General features: G+C 39.6%; 1 protein-coding gene across 1 annotated transcript; it reads right to left on the reverse strand.

Annotated features, from left to right (window-relative positions):
* Window positions 1–1,649: 1,649 nt before the first annotated feature.
* On the reverse strand, window positions 1,650–20,196 carry STARD6 (StAR related lipid transfer domain containing 6). Its single transcript, XM_043443781.1, has 9 exons — window positions 19,372–20,196; window positions 18,657–18,740; window positions 17,618–17,669; window positions 17,140–17,233; window positions 16,895–16,944; window positions 14,021–14,147; window positions 10,505–10,622; window positions 8,004–8,097; window positions 1,650–1,877 (listed from the first exon to the last, which is right to left on the reverse strand). Exons 4-9 carry the CDS (start codon window positions 17,227–17,229, stop codon window positions 1,676–1,678), a joined length of 681 nt encoding a protein of 226 aa, XP_043299716.1. The 5' UTR covers window positions 17,230–17,233; window positions 17,618–17,669; window positions 18,657–18,740; window positions 19,372–20,196; the 3' UTR covers window positions 1,650–1,675.
* Window positions 20,197–20,205: the final 9 nt, after the last annotated feature.

The raw sequence follows: 20,205 nt of genomic DNA on the forward strand, positions 1-20,205 counted from the left end.
GCTTGGAGGAACAGAAATTTATTCTCCATTCTGGAGGCCGGAAGTCTGAAATCCAGGCATCCGCAGGGTCACGCTCAGGCTGAAGGCTCTAGGGGAGAGTCCTTGTTTCCCTCTCAGCCTCTGGCAGCTCCCGGGGTCCCTCGGCTTGAGGTCGCAGCACATCATCCCTGCCGCTGTCTTCACACGGCCGCCTCTTCGCCACACGGCTCTCCCATGTGCATTTCCTTGGGGTTGGATGGAGAGCCCACCCAGATGATCCAGGGTGACCTCATTCTGAGGTTCTTAATTACATCTGCCGAGATCCTTTTTCCAAAAAAGGTCACAGGGCCCCAGGGACTTGACAAGGACATACCTTTTGGGGTCACCACTCAACTCACCACAGAGGGGAGGCCATCACAGCTGGGTGGGGCCGGCGGCTCGGCATTTTCTGGGCTGCGGTGACGCCGGAGCCTGACTGGTGAGCAGCGCTTCTTTGAACTAGCTGGTTAATTCATGGTGCTGCCAGGAGGGGCTGGAAGCTCCTTTTGCCACTGGCTCCCACTGCCACCACCCCGGCCGGGATACCAGGCTCCGTAGCTGCCTCTGCCGGTGACGGTGGACGGGGAGCTCCTGCTCAGCCTTGCAGATGCCAGGAGGAGGGGCGGCTGCGGTTTTTAGCTTGGTGTTTGGCTTCAGTTCTGTGGGTCAGCCTTCTGTGTGTGGACACTCCTAATGGAGCAGGGGAGCAGGCTCTTTCCTAAAGCCTCCCCCACCTCTTCTGATTTTTACCTGCGGTTCAGCAATGCCAGGTTGCAGCTTCTGCAGCGCCCCATCTCAAATATACATATGGTAATAAGGGAACCCAGAGAACTCTCTGCTAGGACACCCCTCAGGTGCCCAGGTCCTTGACTAGTTTGCTGCCTTCGTTCCGTCTAAGCTGGAGTCTTCCTATGCTTGCCTGGTGAGTGCAGGGTCTTCTAGAGGAAAGACTTCGGAGGAACGGGCTACTACATTCTGGCCAGACCAGAAATTGATTCATGATTCAGCTCCTGATGCCAGATTGTTGTTGTTTGGTCACTAAGACGTGTACGAGATTTTTGTGACCCCGTGGACAGCAGCCCGCCAGGCTCTTCTGTCCATAGATTTCCCAGGCAAGAAAACTGGAGTGGGTTGCCATGCAATCCGCCAGGGGATCTACCTGACCCAGGGATCAAACCCACCTCTCCTGTATTGGTAGGCAGATTCTTTACCACTGATTCATCAGGGAAGCCTGCAGATTCCAGACATCAACTGTCAAACATTCTAGCGGACTTCTTTTTGGTTTTTAGGTTCATGTTTCCTACAGTTATCGATTTAAGAAGTAAAAGAAAAACAATTTAAAATATATTTTAATCTTTAATTAATGCTGACTTCTGACTGTATATGCTTTCTTACTGATGCTTTTTTGCAGAGAATTTTACAGGGGAAAAAGCAAAAGTTAAAAGTACATTAAGAACCCTTGTTATTTAACATTATTCTCATATGAGATTAAAAACTATATTTAATGCTGTTCTCTTGTACAACTGTGTGGTCTTATTTTCATGAAGTACCTTCAGTAATTTGTTCAAGAATACTGTTTAGAAGAGTGTCACAGTATTTATGCATACTGACTTAGAAGCAAAAGGCTGTAATTGCCACACATGATTTTTAAATGGCCTCATTTCTTCTTTAGGAATGATGAATGCCCATTATGATGATATCCATGTCTTGATGGAATTTTTTGTGTCTTTATTCCATCTTTTACATTGAGCATGAAGCTTACTAAATTGGAAGGCATGGTTGCTTCAATTATCGATGGGGCCAATTTTCCTCTCATTTCTGTCTGAACAAACATCACTAGTTTGGAATATGCTGGATTCCTGTAAACAAAGGAAGAGTTAAAAAATATAAAGAATTTTTATCTATTGAATTTACAAGTTTATAAGGAGCAGGATTCTTATTCACCATTGATTGCCAACACAGTGCTTATGACAGGGGAAATAGTGACTGAAGGAAGGAAAAAACATGTGGAATGATTTGCACACTCAAAATTATTTTACATAAAAATATTAAGTAGTCAGACTATATCTTAAAGTCTTCAGTTTTAGTTATCATTTTTCTTGTCATTTTATCGACTTCTTAAAATTATAAAAGTAAGGTATGCTTATGAAAATTTAAACAGTAGAGCATTTTCATAATTCCCCTTCATTCTGCTCCCCAGAGACAGTCACTATTTATAGCGTTGACTGTATCTTTTCAGATGATCATCTACGGATATACAAAGATAACATGTGTGTACATATATGTTTATGTACCCTATATATATGCACATGTACATTCTTACTTTTGCAAAAATGAGACATATTTATTTTTCTGGAACTAATTTCATTCTCCTCTTAGTATGATACCATGCACCTCTGTGTCTATACAGATCAGCTTATTGTTTTTAATGACTGCATATGGTATTTCATATTAGATTAACCAGTCCTCTATTGACTATCACGGAATTATTTCTTACTTGTTGCCACGATAAATCAAGCTGCAATAAAACACATTGTAATATATTCATTTGCACCTCGAGAAATATTTATATTGAGTTTCCAGGTCAATGTTTTTGTGTATTTAACATTTTGAAATGTTATCTCCAAACTACCTTCGTATTTTATGTTCAAACCCAGTGAATTTCAAATTAGAGGATATGAAGACTTGCCAAGGGGTATGAGAGGCTGAATAACATATAAGGGAATACAATTTCAAATCTCTGACTTCCATGTACCTTCTCCTTAAAACTGATCTGAGAATATATCTCTGATGGACATGCCAGCTTTTGTCCTACCAGCCTGATCACACCAGCCTTCTTAATAGAACCTTCTGCTTTATAGAATCAAGGGATGTCTGTCATCTCCCCCACCTAAGACTGAATGGTACTAAGGTGCTTTACCCTGGCATATAAACGTGAGTTGCTAAAGGAAAAATTCAATCAATTGGAAGTGAGTTAAGACAGTGAATGACGGATGATGGTAATAAAACCTTACTGAGTCAATTCTTTGCTTTCAGTAAAACTTAAGGATCTAATTGAGTTGTCAGCTGATAAGTCATTAAAAACAATTTTTGATTATAGGTCACTACGTAACATGGAATATAACTCAGAAGAATGTCAAGGGATTGTGTGATGGTACTAGAGTTCTACTCTCCATTTCAACCCACCTGTTCATGTGAACAAAGTTTCTTACACTTATGTTCATAAAAATGCACAGCATAAGTAGACTTGAGGTCATTCTATCTGATGGGATATCTACAATGGGCCTTTTGTCCCACGTTTTTTACAGTAAGTGAGTGTAACTGACAGAAGCATGATGACTCTCGAACCAGAATGCATAGTTTGAAGCTGAGCTTTGCTGTTACCTATGTGAGACCTTGAGAAAGTTACTTAATTTCTCTGGGTTTCCATTTTCTTTTCTGCAAAATGGGGGTAGTAAGACGACTACTTTATGGGGTTCTTGTGAGGATCAAATAGTTGACATTTGGTATCTGTAAATTGTAACAGTGTCTGACTAACAATTTGCTTTTACATTTAACAATTATGTAATACATTTTTATTTTGATCAATGGGTAATAATAACAATTTAAACCAGTACAAATAAACTTATTTTAACATTTAGATACTTCAGTTGAGTCACCCAGTGTCCGAGTCTTTGTGACCCCATGAACTGTAGCACGCCAGGCCTCCCTGTCCATCACCAACTCCCAGAGTTTACCCAAATTCATGTCCATCGAGTCGGTGATGCCATCCAACCATCTCATCCTCTGTCGTCCCCTTCTCCTCCCGCCCTCAATCTTTCCCAGAATCAGGGTCTTTTCCAATGAGTCAGTTCTTCGCATCAGGTGGCCAAAGTATTGGAGTTTCAGCTTCAGCATCAGCCCTTCCAATGAACACCCAGGACTGATCTCCTTTAGGATGGACTGGTTGGACCTCCTTGTTGTCCAAGGGACTCTCAAGAGTCTTCTCCAACACCACAGTTCAAAAGCATCAATTCTTTGGCGCTCAGCTTTCTTTATAGTCCAACTCTCACGTCCATACATGACCCTGGAAAAACCATAGCCTTGACTAGACAGGACCTTTGTTGACAAAGTAATGTCTCTGCTTTTTAATATGCTGTCTAGGTTGGTCATAACTTTCCTTCCAAGGAATAAGCGTCTTTTAATTTCATGGCTGCAATCACCATCTGCAGTGATTTGGGAGCCCCAAAAAATAAAGTCAGCCACTGTTTCCCCATCTATTTGCCATAAAGTGATGGGGCCGGATGCCATGATCTTAGTTTTCCTAATGTTGAGCTTTAAGCCAATTTTTTCACTATCCTCTTTCACTTTCACCAAGAGGTTCTTTAGTGCTTCTTCACTTTCTGCCATAAGGGTGGTGTCATCTGCATATCTGAGGTTATTGATATTTCTTCTGGCAATCTTGATTCCAGCTTGTGCTTCTTCCAGCCCAGCGTTTCTCATCATGTACTCTGCATATAAGTTAAATAAGCTGGGTGACAATATACAGCCTTGACGTACTCCTTTTCCTATTTGGAACCACTCTGTTGGTCCATGTCCAGTTCTAACTGTTGCTTCCTGACCCACATACAGGTTTCTAAAGAGGCAGGTCAGGTGGTCTGGTATTCCCATCTCTTTCAGAATTTTCCACAGTTTGTTGTGATCCACACAGTCAAAGGCTTTGGCATAGTCAATAAAGCAGAAACAGACGTTTTTCTGGAACTCTCTTGCTTTTTCAATCATTCAGTTGATGTTGGCAATTTGATCTCTGGTTTGTCTGCCTCTTCTAAAACCAGCTTGAACATCTGAAAGTTCATGGTTCACGTATTGCTGAAGCCTGGCTTGGAGAATTTCGAGGATTACTTTACTAGCGTGTGAGGTGAGTGCAATTGTGTGGTAGTTTGAGCATTCTTTGGCATTGCCTTTCTTTGGGGTTGGAATGAAAACTGACCTTTTCCAGTCCTGTGGCCACTGCTGAGTTTTCCAAATTTGCTGGCATATTGAGTGCAGCATTTTCACAGCATCATCTTTTAGGATTTGAAATAGCTCAACTGGAATTCCATCACCTCCCCTCGCTTTGTTCATAGTGATGCTTCCTAAGGCCCACTTGACTTCACATGCCAGGATGTCTGGCTCTAGGTGAGTGATCACACCATCATGATTATCTGGGTCATGAAGATCTTTTTTGTACAGTTCTTCTGTGTATTCTTGCCACCTCTTAATATCTTCTGCTTCTGTTAGGTCCCTACCATTTCTGTCCTTTATTGAGCCGATCTTGGCATGAAATGTTCCCTTGGTATCTTTAATTTTCTTGAAGAGATCTCTAGTCTTTCCCATTCTATTGTTTTCCTCTATTTCTTTGCATTGATCGCTGAGGAAGGCTATCTTATCTCTCCTGGCTATTCTTTGGAACTCTGCATTCAAATGGGTATATCTTTCCTTTTCTCCTTTGCTTTTCACTTCTCTTCTCACAGCTATTTGTAAGGCCTCCTCAGACAGCCATTTTGCTTTTTTGCATTTCTTTTTCTTGGGGATGGTCTTGATCCCTGTCTCCTGTACAATGTCACAAACCTCTGTCCATAGTTCATCAGGCACTCTATCAGATCTAGTCCCTTAAATCTATTTCTCACTTCCACTATATAATCATAAGGGATGTGATTTAGGTCATACCTGCCTGGTCTAGTGGTTTTCCCCACTTTCTTCAATTTAAGTCTGAATTTGGCAATAAGCAGTTCATGATCTGAGCCACAGTCAGTTCCCAGTCTTGTTTTTGCTGCCTGTATAAAGCTTCTCCATCTTTGGCTGCAAAGAATATAATCAATCTGATTTTGGTGTTGACCATCTGGTGATGTCCATGTGTAGAGTCTTGAGTTGTTGGAAGATGGTGTTTGCTATGATCAGTGCATTCTCTTGGCAAAACTCTATTAGCCTTTGCCCTGCTTCATTCTGTACTCCAAGGCCAAATTTGCCTGTTACTCCAGATCTTTCTTGACTTCCTACTTTTGCATTCCAGTTCCCTAGAATGAAAAGGACATCTTTTTTGGGTGTTAGTTCTAAAAGGTCTTGTAGGTCTTCATAGGACTGTTCAGCTTCTTCAGGGTTAGATACTTAGGGTCACAGAAATTAAAACAAATTTTAAAAATTAGGTACTTATTCCTATAGAGGTATGATAGAAAAATAAAGTGATTGATAAAAGAACCTAAAGCATAAACACTGATTTATAAAAGAACCCAAAGCATAAAATATATTTTATTTGGATAAAATTATGCAAGGGAAAAAGAGTAAAAATATCAGATCAAGGATAAAAAAAATGATATAATATTTCTGACTGTTAAAGGTTATATGTATTTTGAAACTGAAAATGTAGTGGTAGGTTTCAAGTTGTTACAGTATTTAGGTTCTGATGAATGCACTTAGAAGGGTGATAAAAACATTTTTTTAAAGTGTCAAGATTTATAGTATGCTGGAAATTTCACCCTCGATATAATGCTATACAAAATTTTAATATCAACTTAAAAATGTGCAAGGCAATATACGGTTTTACAAAATTCTCTTAGAGGGGTTTGAAGACCACTGCTCCAACCAACCATATGAGCATCTATTTTCTTAAACCCTTTTCCATTCTGAGTTTAGACTATTTTTACATTGTCTCAAATGGCTGGACTCACTAGCAATTTGTATGGCCTTAAATCTCTATGTGAATTTACTAGGGCTTTACACACTTAACAACGCTTTTCCAAGATTTCCTGGAGAGTACATTTACTGTAGATAATATGTTTTATAAATTTACTACAGGACTTGAGCTGCACAGAAGGAAAAGGTACAGAAGAATCACTTTTTTGTCAGTACCCTTCTCCAGCAGGTTGCTGGGCAGAGTTCCCACTCTGGGTAGAATATCTAAATTAGAGTTTTTCTCTTTTTTTTTTTTCTGCAGTGGAAAGGGAATGGTGACAAGATGCAAGAAGGGGACTTTGCCTGTGAAGCACACTTGAGGTTGTATAACTTCCCAACCAGAGTCCCCCTAGCAGCTGATTCACCTACCTGATACGGAGTAATAATTTTTCCCTTGTTTTATCCTTTCCTGCTGTGGAGAATACAGTTTTGGCTATATATTGAAAATTGACCGATGGGGAGAAAGACTACATTGTCATCATCATCTGAACCAATTATCCTGTCCATCAATGTAAATATTTTTGGATTTCTTTTAGTTCTCTTATTCAGTAGAAAATATTAAGGAATATGGGTCTAAATGTCATTTTATTTTGACTTCCTTCACATACATATTTTTCTCCTACTGAGTGGTTTACATGTCATTTTGTGTGCCAGTGTCTTTTATTTAATATAAAATCATTTAGCAAATATGTAAGGAAGTTGTAGAATGATATATATTGAATAAATATATATATATGCATTTACAGAATATGTGTATTGGATGTCACCATCTTATCCAGTGGCTGGCCACCTTTGGGCAAAGAGTCATCTCTAATTTCTCCAGCTCTTCCCTCTCAGAATTTACCTACTGGGTGGCTTGTTCTACAGGTAACTGTTCACAGTAAGTAGTCCACTGGAAAGAATATTTCAAAGTAAAGCATGATTCATTGCTGATAAATGCTAACTATTATAATTCTAGAGAAATTTATTTTTCATTTGCAAAAATCCTTTAATAATTCACAGAAGTGACTAATGGAGAAACATAAAACATCAGGTTAAGGTTAATTGGAGGGCATGATGATGTCTGTGAACATGTGACTGGTGCCAGAAATCACAGATTATACTTCATAGGGAATTGTCTATTCTTATTATACTTAAGACGAAAAATACTTGAAAAGTTATTTTAAAAATTGTTTTTAGGGGCATTTTTTCCCCCCAATAGGATATACCAGAAAATATTTCTGGTGAGTTCGTTAGCAAGTTACAAACTGAACTAAAAAATGGTTAAACAATAAATATATGGAAATAACACTTACTCTTGCACAGGTAAACATATATAGCCACAAGCATGGTTATAACCTCGGATGTAACTTGAGGATGGAGGATATGCTGGAAAATCCACACTAGTAACTAAGTGATCAAAAGAAAAATTAAAATGAAACCTATGCCACAAAGATGAAAAATTCAGTTTCCAATAGCATATTTTCAAAAATACATGACATAGCATTTAACAGACATTAATTTTAATATAGCTATGTATGTTTGCACACTTGAGTGTGTACACAGGCCAAAAATGAAAAAGTATCATGCTACAAGTACTAGCATGAAAAAGTATCACTACTGTCCTCTCAAACTTTTTCATGCTAGTTCTTCTATAGATCCTGCCTCCTCTTACATACAAGAAGAACTGTTCAAAGTATAATTTATTTACTTTCTGAGATCAGAAGCAGAAATTACAAATAAAAAGACTAATCTACTAGGATAGATTTTTTTGGTTTATCATTTTTTAAATAAAATATTTGATGTGTTATTTAGCCTGTCAATAGAGGTAGTTTAAATGCTCTTTTCTGCCAATTCCCTGTAGCTAACTTCAATGTATGGTTAAAAATCAGTAGATTTTGTTTTAGGAATTATGCAGTGTAACTTCAATACTGCATGTGAAGGTAGAAGGGAGGGGATCTGATTACCGTCACATTTATGATAATTATGTGACTCTTCCTAAAAACATTGTAAAACATGTATTTCGTCAGTCTGTGCAACTGAATCCTGCTCATCAGAGGATTTCCCTGTGTGGTTCTAGTGCACATAACCCTTTCGGTGGAAATGCAACGTTCAGCTCTAGTTAGGAGACAAAGGTGGCTGTGCGCGTTTCCCATGTGCACGGTCCGCTCCGTCACCGTAACAGAGCCAGTTATGCTGGCAAAACGGTACTGCCAGAATTGATACTAACATGTTTCTTCTCTGTTTAAAATATGGAGATTATATTTGTCTTTATTTTTGAAAATTTTGTTATATTCCACAAACAAGTATGGGTCTTTTGTGAGGCACACAGTGAGGTAGTTAGCACAGATTCTGGAAAATCAGAAAGACTTGAGCTGTTGATGAGCTACGTAACTTGATTTCTGTGAATTTCAGTTTCCTCACTGGTGAGAAAAATGCATGCAAAACATTTAACTAAAAGCAAACTACACAGTAAGCTAAACAACAGTGGAAACATTAAGAAGAAAACTATCAGTGTTCATCAAAACTCATTCAAAGAAAATCACTTTAAAGCAAATTCAGTAGTGATCACTGAATGACTGATTATAACTATTCATGGATTTTATCTTCTATACTTCTTTTTGACCTTCCCTCTGACCAGCAAAAATGAGACACAAATAGAATGGTTTCAAGATAGACAATAAGAGATCAATAAGAGATCTCTGATTCAAATGGACAGTATTTTGTGTTATAGGCAGTGAATAAATTGTTATGTGCCCTCATTTGAAAATGAGAGGACTAACGACAGCTGTGTGAAAATATACGAGACAAATATGTGAAAGTGATGAACATCGGTCCCCAGTGGTATAGACGGTCAACAGAGCTAACTGTGTGCCTGAGTGCTATTAGCAGAGCTGTTACTCCGTCTTGTACTCTGAAACTTAAAGGGTCCTACAAGCGGAAAAGAGTAATTAACAACAGTTAACTGTCCCTGTCCCCAAGTAGTTACAGTAGGGGAATTCAGGTAGGAATAGCGAGATTAAATTGAATTGCAGAGGAGAAAAAAGGCTCTAGGCTACTACTGTCCTACCAAAGTTCCTTCACCATAAATTATCTTGAGTTCTAGGAGTCCAAAGATCTCTGGGGTGTAAACTGGTGTGTTTTAAGTGAATAATGCAAATAGGAAGTCATTACACATTTGCATTTTATAGAGTGATACATTTTTGGCCAGGGGTGGAGGGTAGGATAAGGACTGGAGAAGGAAATGGTGACCCACTCCAGTATTCTTCCTGGGAAATCCCATGGACAGAGGAGCCTGGCGGGCTACAGTCCATGGGATCACGAAGAGTTGGACACAACTTAGTGACTGAGCAACAAGCAATGGATAAGAGTATATTAAAACTTTTAGTTTTTAAAAGAAATGTAAGCACATTTATGAAAAGAGCTATCTAGTAGAATTTTCTTCAAGAGTTTTATCAGTTTTTAGATATATCCATTCTACATATTCAAATATAGAAGTATATATCCAAAGATCCATTTTGTTTCTTGGTAGTTTTGTAATGTAGCCTGAAAGTATCTGTCTATGTTCAGTGCTGCAAGGTACATGCTGCAAAAAGGCCAGGAGATGCCACAATGATTGACTATGATGTAAATGGCACCTCCAGAATTAGGTTAAAAACTTCAGGCTTACCTACATTACACATGTATTTATTAGTCTCACCAAGTAAATACAAGAATAATTAATTGAAAATATTCTTTCAAACTGTGAGTTAAAAGAAAAAAAATTTATTAATGACTCATAGTAATTCCCAAGTGTGGGCAAAATGTTTCAACTTACCACTGATAACATCCGTATTCCCTTCATAGTGCTTCAAAGAGACTAAGTCGATAAAGTCTCGGGGGGAAATTGAGCCCATGGCAAAGCTTTGTGTAATGGTATGACATATGAATGTATCCTGAAACAAATCACATCATAAAGATTGCAACAATGATTTAATATCTGTTCTTTGTACTGCTCCCCAAAGAATTTTACTGCCTAAGTTTGGCCTCTTTTTGGAAAAAGCAGGGCTTTAAGGTTTTAAGAATTTATCACCAAATCAGCTTGCATTTTCAGTGTTAAAGAAATATTAGATGTGTAATTTTAAGTGCAAGGCAACAAAAGCAAAAATAAAAGAGTGGGACTATAGTAACCTAAAATGCCTCTGCATAGCAAAGGAAACCATTAACAAAATGAAAGGGCAACCCACCGAGTGGGAGAAAATATTTGCAAATCCTACCTCTAACAAGGGGTTAATATAAATTAGAAATACAATAAATTTAGAAAAGAATCTTGATATTATCCAATCTTCGAATTTTCAGATGAAGAAATTGAAGCCTAACATTAAGTTACATGTAGAACTAGAGAGATGTACAGAACTAGAACCTGGGTTTCCAGATTTCCAGGTCAATAGTGTGTCTGCTACTCCACACTGACTAGGTAATATATTCGGAATAATATATTGACTTAACAGCCTGTGGTGTAAAGCCTAAAATTAAAGACCAGTATATGTGCTGCTTTGACATCTGTTAAAATTGGGAGGGTCTTGAATGGCCAAACTGCAAGATCCTCTCTCCACTTTGTTCCCATAAGTAAGAGCCCTTGGTCCCACAGGCCAAACTGCAAGATCCTCTCTCCACTTTGTTCCCATAAGTAAGAGCCCTTGGTCCCACAGCCCTCCATATCAGACACAGTTCCCACTTATACCTGAGTAGTGGGTTTCAGTTCCCTGCTACCCTGTAGAATTGGTCCAACAACCAATCAGATCCTCCTGCAAGAATCAGGGGTCACCTCAGCTTCCTGATACTACAAAGCCTGCGTGCACAGTCCCTGGTTATTAACTCTGTTCCCGATGCAGCTCCCTGTCACCCTGCGGGGCGCGGTGCGTCCCAGAGAGCTCAGCGGGGCCACTCCATGTGTTGCTGCCGCAGCATCCATTTTGTTTGGCCAAGCAGCCTGCGGTGGCCTTAAACTAACACCAGCTCTCTCACGTAAGCACAGCTTAGATAACAGCCCGCAGAGTCACAAGCAAATGCAAGCTCCTGATATGACTTCCCCAACAGCCCTTCTGATCAGCAGCCTCCCACACTTCCCAGGGCCTTCCCCGTGTGAGCCCCTTAGATCAGACCCCCTGTGTGGTTTCCCAAAATCCTGTCCTGTTTGGTTCCAAATGATCAATCTGGCCTTAGCCTAGGAACCCCAAAGCACTCCACCCACAGGCCCTAATGAAGGTGCGAGTCCACCTCTGTCTGCACCCTGCCTTGACCTCCCCACACGCGGCCCTTGACGTGTGCTGTCCACTTCCTCCAGGACTGTAATAAACTTCTCGATTTCAATTTCTCTTGTGGTCATTTGTTGAACCTGGCTCACCACTGGCACCCTGTTCCCCACCAACAAATGTTAACTGAACAAAATCTTAACAGTCTTCCTTTCCTGGGCTGTGATTAGGATTAATAAACTGCTGTTGATCTTATTTGTCTAAGTGCTGGTGTCAAGCGTTTGTTTGACCACCGCCATAACCCTAGAGCAGGAATCCCTTCCTCACCAATAGGATGAGTGAGCCAATTAAAATGCACCCTTGCAAATGAATGCTACAAACATTCATAGGAAGGCAGAAAAATTCTTCTCGTTGTGTAATGTGATTCAGAGATATTATAGTATACTGAAAAAGACATCAAATCTGAATCAGGAGATCAGTATAAGTCCTGTTTCTACCATACACTGTCCGTATTGACCTTGGGCAAATCTAAATTTTTCTGGCCACCTGATGTGAAGAACTGACTCATTTGAAAAGACCCTGATGCTGGGAAAGATTGAAGGCGGGAGGAGAAGGGGACGACAGAGGATGAGATGGTTGGATGGCATCACCGACTCAGTGGACATGAGTTTGAGTAAACTCTGGGAGTTGGTGATGGGCAGGGAGGCCTGGTGTGCTGCAGTCCGTGGGTTTGCAAAGAGTCGGACATGACTGAGCGACTGAACTGAACTAAACTGAAATTTCTCTGAATATGTTTTCAAATCTTTTGATGCCAAATCTACTATACTTTCCATTACTATAGCTGACTTGCAGCAAAAACAGAAATATCTGAAATGCTAATGAAAGTATTATACAGTTATGAATGAAACAATCCAATGTTTGCATTTTCATTTGTGATAGACCAAGTTCAAATCCCAAGAGGGTCACAGACATGTGTTCTCTGTGGATAGAACTCCAGAGCCTTTCTACAAGATGAAACTACTTTACCTTCCCAGGCTTTTCTACAACCTCACCCTCATCCCAGATTTTAAAATCAGTTTAATAGAAGGAGGTACAGTTAACCTACAGAGTTCTAAATAAACGGTAAAGTGATGGCAGGTATGTGGGACATTTGTTTTGATGTGTGAAATGGGCTTGGAGACTTGAAGAACCGGACTCAGTCATCTGTAATTTTACAAATGCAACTGTTTGTAAAAATCATAAAAGTTTGCATTCCACCAACATTCTTCACCGTTTCCTTCTAATAAAATTATTATTAGCCAAAATATAGAAGTCACTTTTTAAAATCAGCCTACTAAGGTGTAATTTACTGTCTTGCCGTCTAGCAGTCCCCCTAAGTAACGGAGTGCCACGGTACTGCCCCAGAGTTCAGAGTCCCTCGGCCGGCCCGTCTTCCGTTCCTCCCCCTTCCCTCCACATCTCAGTCTCTCTCATTTCATCCATTTCGTCTCCTCCCAAGCTCTCGGCGTCCCTCGCCTCACCCTGCTCCTCTCCCCTTCTAGGCCCTATTCGCCTCTTGCATCCTGTCTTCCCTTCTCTCACCTCTAGGACTTTAACTTTCTATTCCGTTACCTGTAGTTTTCCTTTCTCTGTTTTTATTCTTCCTGTTCATCTCTGAGACACTGTATTTGAAAGTGTTTCTAAAACCACAACCATTATAATGTTATTTCACACATGCCTTTAAAAAGTTATATGCTATTTGCTCTTCACAGTGTCTACAATGTTATCTAGTGTGTTATCACTACGATAAATCTACTGACTTCCATCAACAAGGCATGCTTAATCTTTTTTTCCCCTTGATGGAGGAGGCAAATCCATGAGTTCAGTCCTCTCAATAACCAAAGGCACACATCTGCAGATTCAGAATGTGGTATGCACTAAAAATAGAATAAAGCTAAGTGGAACTGAACTCTCAATAAAGAAAAAAGTTTTAAGCTTTTTATAAAGATTTCAACTTGATTTGAATATATAAAATACAGATGTAATAAACTGAAATACTAAGATATAAAAACTAAAACTGAATTAATACAGTAAAAGTCCAACATTAAACAATAAATTACCGAATCAATCTTTAGTACTATGTTGTACATTTTCAATGCTTTGTCCCATGTGACTCTGTTTTCAGGTTTGAAGAGGAAATCAGATAGTTTAGATGTTGATTCTGGAATCATTCCTTCAACACGATATCTATGGTTACCAAAATAAAGAAAATTCAAAATTTCATTGAATTTAGCCTAAGTTGAAAATATGGTATCACAGTATAAAGCATACTCATTTAACAAGTAATATAAAGAAAATTTGAAGGTAATATTAGCAATTTAAAATACTAATATTCAATTGTAAGTTGTTGCTTAGTTGCTAAGTCATGTCTGACTCTTTTGTGACCCCACGGACTGTAGCCGGTCAGGCTCCTCTGTCCATGGAATTCTCCAGGCAAGAATACTGGAGCAGGTTGCCATTCCCTTCTCCAGGGGATCTTCCTGACCCAGGGATCAAGCTTGTGTCTCCTGCATTGGGAGGGGATTCTTTACCACTGAGCCACCAGGGAAGCCAGTAACAGTTTTATTTAAATATGCATTGCAATAATTAATATAAATTATTTGAAAATTTATTTTTCAACAAATTTTGTTAGTACTGTTTCTATGGTTGTCTTTTTTTTTTTTTTTAATTATTTGGCTGCACTGTATCTTAGTCGCAGCACCCAGGTGGGCTCTGTGTTGCTGTGTGTGGGCTTCTCTCCAGGTCTGGCTTGTGGTCTCCAGGCTGCACACGCTCAGTAGTTGCGGCGAGTGGGGGTAGTTGCCCTATGGCTTGTGGCATCTTAGTTCCCCAAGCAGGGATTGAACCACGTCCCCTGTATAGGATGGTGGATGCTTAACCACTGGACCATCAGGGAAGTCCCTATCATTACCTTTTCAAAGAGACTACGTTCATTTAGAATTTTTCTAAACTCTTTCTCATAAACATTTACATGCTGTATTTAGCATAAGTCTCTAGTAACTGACGAGACACTTGTGCAGTTGTGCAGCATCTTGTGGCCTTAATTCTTAATTTAAGAATGTAATATGATATAAGCAGAGGTCAGAAAACTTTTCAGTAAAGAGCCAGATGGTAAATAATTTATTTGGCTTTGCAGGCTTCATGTTCTATGTTGCAATTATTCAACTTTATTAGTGCAGCAGTGAAACAGCCATAGACAATATATAATAAATGGGCCTGTCTGTATTATAATTAAACTGTCAGTTTTCACTCCAATACCAAAGAAAGGCAATGCCAAAGAACATTCAAACTACCATACAACTGCACTCATTTCACACGCTAGCAAGGTAATGCTCAAAATCCCTCAAACTAGACTTCAACAGCACGTGAACTGAGAACTCCAGATTTACAAGCTGGATTTAGAAAATGCAGGGTTTTGGAAAACCAGAGATCAAATTGCCAACATCTGTTGCAAACACAGAAAAAGCAAGGGAATTCCAGAAAAACATCTATTTCTGCTTCACTGACTTCTGCTAAAGGCTTTGACTGTGTGGATCACAACAAACTGTGGAAAATTCTTAAAGAGATGGGATTACCAGATCCCCTTACCTGTCTCCTGAGAAATCTGTAGGCAGGACAGGAAGCAACAGTTAGAACTGGACATGGAACGATGGATTGGTTCAAAGTTGGGAAAGGAATAAGGCGAGGCTGTATGTATATGGTTACCCTGCTTATTTAACTTCTATGCAGAGTACATCACATGAAATGCTGGGCTGGATGACTCACAAGCTCGAATTAAGATTGCTGGGAGAAATATCAACAACCTCCCATATGCAGATGATACCACTCTAGAGGAAATCAACCCTGAATATTCATTGGATGCTGAAGCTGAGGCTCCAATACTTTGGCCACCTGATGGGAAGAACTGACTCATTAGAAAAACCCTGATGCTGGGAAAGATTGAAGGGAGGAGGAGAAGGGGATGACAGAAGGTAAGATAGTCGAATGGCCTCAGTGACTCAATGGATATGAGTTTGAGCAAGCTCTGGGAGATGTGAAGGACTGGGAAGCCTGGCATGCTGCAGTCCACAGGGCTGGAAAGACTTGGACATGACTGAGTCACTGAACAACCACCCCCCCGAAAAGAAACTGAATCAAACTTGGTTTTCTAAATAACATATCATGATCAATAAATGAACAACTCTTAAAAATATGGTTTAAAAAACATCTGCACAATTTCCCTTAGTGTATTTGAATTTGAAACAACAGGTTCCTAAAAAATATCCTTAAAGGCAGCTTACAGAAAAAATTATAAAACAATCTGCCTGCCAATGCAAGAGACTCAGAAGACATGAGTTCAATCCCTGGGTCGGGAAAATCCCCTGGAGGAGGAAATGGCAACCCACTTCAGTATTCTTGCCAGGAAAACTCCATGGACAGAGTAGCCTAGAGAGTTACAGTTCATGGGGATGCAGAGTCGGATACAACTGCGCAACTAAACGTGCATGCACGTGTACACACACACACCACACAATATCCTTAAAAGCACTTACAGAAAAAATTATATACATTTGCAGGAGAAATATATTGGGGAAATAAACTTTATCTTTAAGTGGTTCACTTAATGGAAAGATAAAATGTTGAAAAGACCACAAAATACTCTAAGAAAATACCAATGTATTTTTATAGTAATTAGTTCTTGAAGTGGAAATTTCCTAGCTTTGTGAAGTATTCACTAGAAGTGATTTTTTTTTTCTGTCTTCAGGTTTGAAAATTAGATGGTACATATTATTCTTTTTATTCATCCATGTTTCAATCAAGTGACTTTATAAGTAATTGCTATTTCCTGTTCGCTATCCAATAATGTCTTATAGCTAATGAAGTAGCACTGAATTCTAGATACATCAATGTCATTGAATTCAAAACCATGATTATAAATAGGAAATTGTACTCACAGATTTCCATGGAATTTTTTAGAAGCCTTGCTGGAAACAGTTATTTTTTTCTCAAAGAGGAATAAAAAATCCACAAATAAATTAGCTGTCAGATACAGAAAGAAATAAATTTAAAAAACAAACAAAAAAAATGAAAGTAAAAACGTTTTTTAGTTTGTAAAAAAAAATATTAAAAAAATGTCTTTGCAATGATTTGTTTCCATTAAAAAACAAACTCTTGAAATATATATAACTTGTTTTCTTACTGAATTCTTAACCACTTTCCAGCCTGATGTATCTTGATAGTAACCTAAAATTTCTTGAGCAGTTTGTTGGGCAAGTGCTTTATAGTCCATCTACCTGCAAATATGCAAAGTATTAAAAGCAAATGACTGGTGAGAATGCAATCATACAAAAATTTTTTTTTAAATGCTGTATTACACTTTAACACTATTTTTAAATATCTGTCACATAGCAATGAACAATAATTCTGTTTTGAATACACGCATCTCTTCTTTTTCATTCAGTATTTCAAATAAGAAAATGTGATATATTACAAAGAGTAGGCTTTAGCTTTGGAGTCAGAGACTGGAGTCAAATCCTGTCTCTGCCACTGACAAATTGGAAACCATGTTCTTTAATATTTCTCTTTCCCCATTTTACCAAACTGTAAAACTGGGATAATACCTAACTCAGTAGAACTGATGTGAGGATTAAATGAAACAATGCACTTAAACATCTTACCCCTTTACGTGGCACATATTCTTTCTAACAGCTCAGTCTTGCTTCCTTTCCCCTGTGAAGCAACATAATCTGTTGATCAGGGGTTAGTGGGGCTTTATCTCTTTTAAAGTGAGTGGCAGCGGCACTGAAGGGCCTGACCCTGGCTTCCTCTCCAAAGTCAACTTCTTCCTGTTTCCTTCTCTCCCTCTTAGTGCCAATTACATCGAGCTTCTTGGTTGTTCCTCAGATATAACCAAGCAACTTCCTACCTCAGGGTCTTTGTACTTGCTGTTCCCTGTGCTTGTAATGTTCTCCCTCAGTGTGTTCACAACTGACTCCTCCTCATCAGTGTCTTTGCTTAAATATTCTCTTCAGAGAGGATCAAGTTCATATCAATTCAGATCAAACAGATGTACTGAACTCTTGCTAAGGGTTAAATATTGTGGTATCTGTGGCAAAAGCAGTTGAGTATGATCCTGTTTTTGCTTTGAATGAGCTCAGGAAGGTGGTGTCTCATTGGTCCTTTGGCCCATCACCCAGTTTTCAGTTAAGGGAAGCTGGTTGGTGTGGTGGAAAGAATGACAACACAGAACTGGATTCAAATCTTGGCTTTGCCATTTACCACCAGCTTTATAATTTAGGGTAAACTGCTTAGCCTTTGGACTTCAATTTTCGTTTCTACAGACGGAGGATAGTAATACCTGTCTCATGGGGTTATTATGAGGATTAAGTGATTTAATATATGCAGAAGTGATTGAAACAGTGTCAGGCCCTTCTTGGTGATCAAAGGTTAGTCTTTTTCTTTAAATGGACATATTTAAATCTAGCTAAAAACAAATAAACACTCTCCTAAGAGCTGCCTGAATAAACCTTCTCAAAGTTTAATTCTCAGCACATGTCTTCCAGCTCTCACCTAAAGGCCTTTAGGTTGGATCATAAATCTACTTTTCTCTTGTCTTAGTTCTTTGGCAAGGCACAGCACCTAATTGACATCTATATTTGAAAAACATTGGTAAACTGTTATAATTCCTTCTTCTTAGGAGACTCTTGGTTTCTTTACCTTTCCTAGTAGATCTAATCCAGAATTTTAATAACTACTGGGACTCTTCTCCAAATCCTCATGGATATCTCCATATCTTTTAACCTGTGAAAGAACAAAAGTGGAAGCAGAATTATTTTGATCCATGAATTAGAAAATATATTTGATAATTTCCTTAATATTTTTTCAGCGTCTTTGATTTGTACTTTATGTACTCATTCAGAAACATATGTTTCCTCAATGTAAGAAAAAGGTAGTAAGAACATAAAGATAATGTTTATGAAAAGAATCTTTAAGAAATTATCTTTTAAAAGGACAGGTTTAAACGACACTAAGTGTGAAATGTGGATTAAAATGTCTAAGTTTTTAAGCTCACGCCACTAACAATCCTTGGTTGGTCTCTGACCTGGGTTTCTCCCAGTGTATATAACACAGTTCTTTATTTCCTGCCAACAACATACTTGATACTGAAGGATCATGAAATTGCAGATTTTTTGCAACATATCACTGGAATATAAACTTTCTGCAAGGACTTCATCTTATTCATTTTCAAATCACTAGCACTGCTTACTGCCACAACAAACATGTGCTTAACTGAACCACTCAACTAAATTTTATAGCTTCTGGACCTTTTCCTTTGCCAAGAAAAAAAAAAAGGGATGGTTAAGCCTAGTGGGCTAGAGAGAGTGACGAGATAAAAAGAGCCAACGGCAAGGCTCCAGTTGGACAGTATTACCTGGTGATGTAACACTGGTTGAGCAGGAACATGTTCAGATGGGATAATGATCAAGGATATCTTCACCCACAGGGTCAGGTGGAAAATAAACACAAACCAATATTGAGATGGCATCTTTTCTGATAACACCACTTGGTTGAAACTGGATTCTTCGCACCTCACATCCTGTCCCAGCCTTGTAGACAGGTTCCCATATGTTGTTAAGTGGCTCTTTACATCTGTTTGTATAATCTCCCTCTTTCTGGGCTGCCTGAGTGGGTCCCCAATCCGTGCTGGGTCACTGCCATTCTTCGCTGGGAATCAAGGTCCCCAAGGACTTTGTTAAGTCGCATCGCGGGCCCAACTCCCTCCTCCAATTCCGCGTCTGCTTTGAACGCGAGGGGGCTGGTGGGGAGACCAGGGGAGCCGGGTTCACGGAAGGGAAGGGGAAGGCGCAGAGGGAGGGAGGGAAGAATGTGGTCTGGGGAGCTGCCCCCCGGGCCGAGTGGCTGTTTTATCCTGGGAGCGGGTTTCTGAAAGCAGGGAGGCCAAGCGTGTGGGGAGGACTGGAATGGAGGGGCTAGCTCTCAAAAGACTGAAACGGAAGCCGCCAGGGTTCCCGGCCCCCCTTTCTGCCCAGTCCCCTCTTGAAGCCTCGGGAAACTGGCCGAAGGGAGCTCAGCCTGTCATCCGTGGAGACCCGCCGCGCGGAGCCGAAACCAAGGTCGGGAGGACGTAGCGCGTGCGGGTCAGCAACGCTGAGGTAGCCCAGCAATCTCCGCACCCCGCAAGACCCGGAAGGAAAAACTACATTTCCCAGAGGCGACCGCGACCTGGCCCCGTTCTCTCCGCCCT

This window comes from Cervus canadensis, chromosome 23 (genome assembly GCF_019320065.1).
Source record: "Cervus canadensis isolate Bull #8, Minnesota chromosome 23, ASM1932006v1, whole genome shotgun sequence".
Lineage (NCBI taxonomy): Eukaryota > Metazoa > Chordata > Mammalia > Artiodactyla > Cervidae > Cervus > Cervus canadensis.

What these genes read in the sequence shown, in the direction of transcription:
- STARD6 (XM_043443781.1), bottom strand. Translation starts at nt 17,229, where the DNA reads ATGGACTATAAAGCACTTGCCCAACAAACTGCTCAAGAAATTTTAGGT. An exon ending in GAATACGGATGTTATCAGTG is followed by an intron (nt 8,098 to 10,504) that starts GTAAGTTGAAAC and finishes TTGATCACTTAG; the next exon opens with TTACTAGTGTGGATTTTCCA. An exon ending in ATATGTTTACCTGTGCAAGA is followed by an intron (nt 1,878 to 8,003) that starts GTAAGTGTTATT and finishes CTTTGTTTACAG; the next exon opens with GAATCCAGCATATTCCAAAC.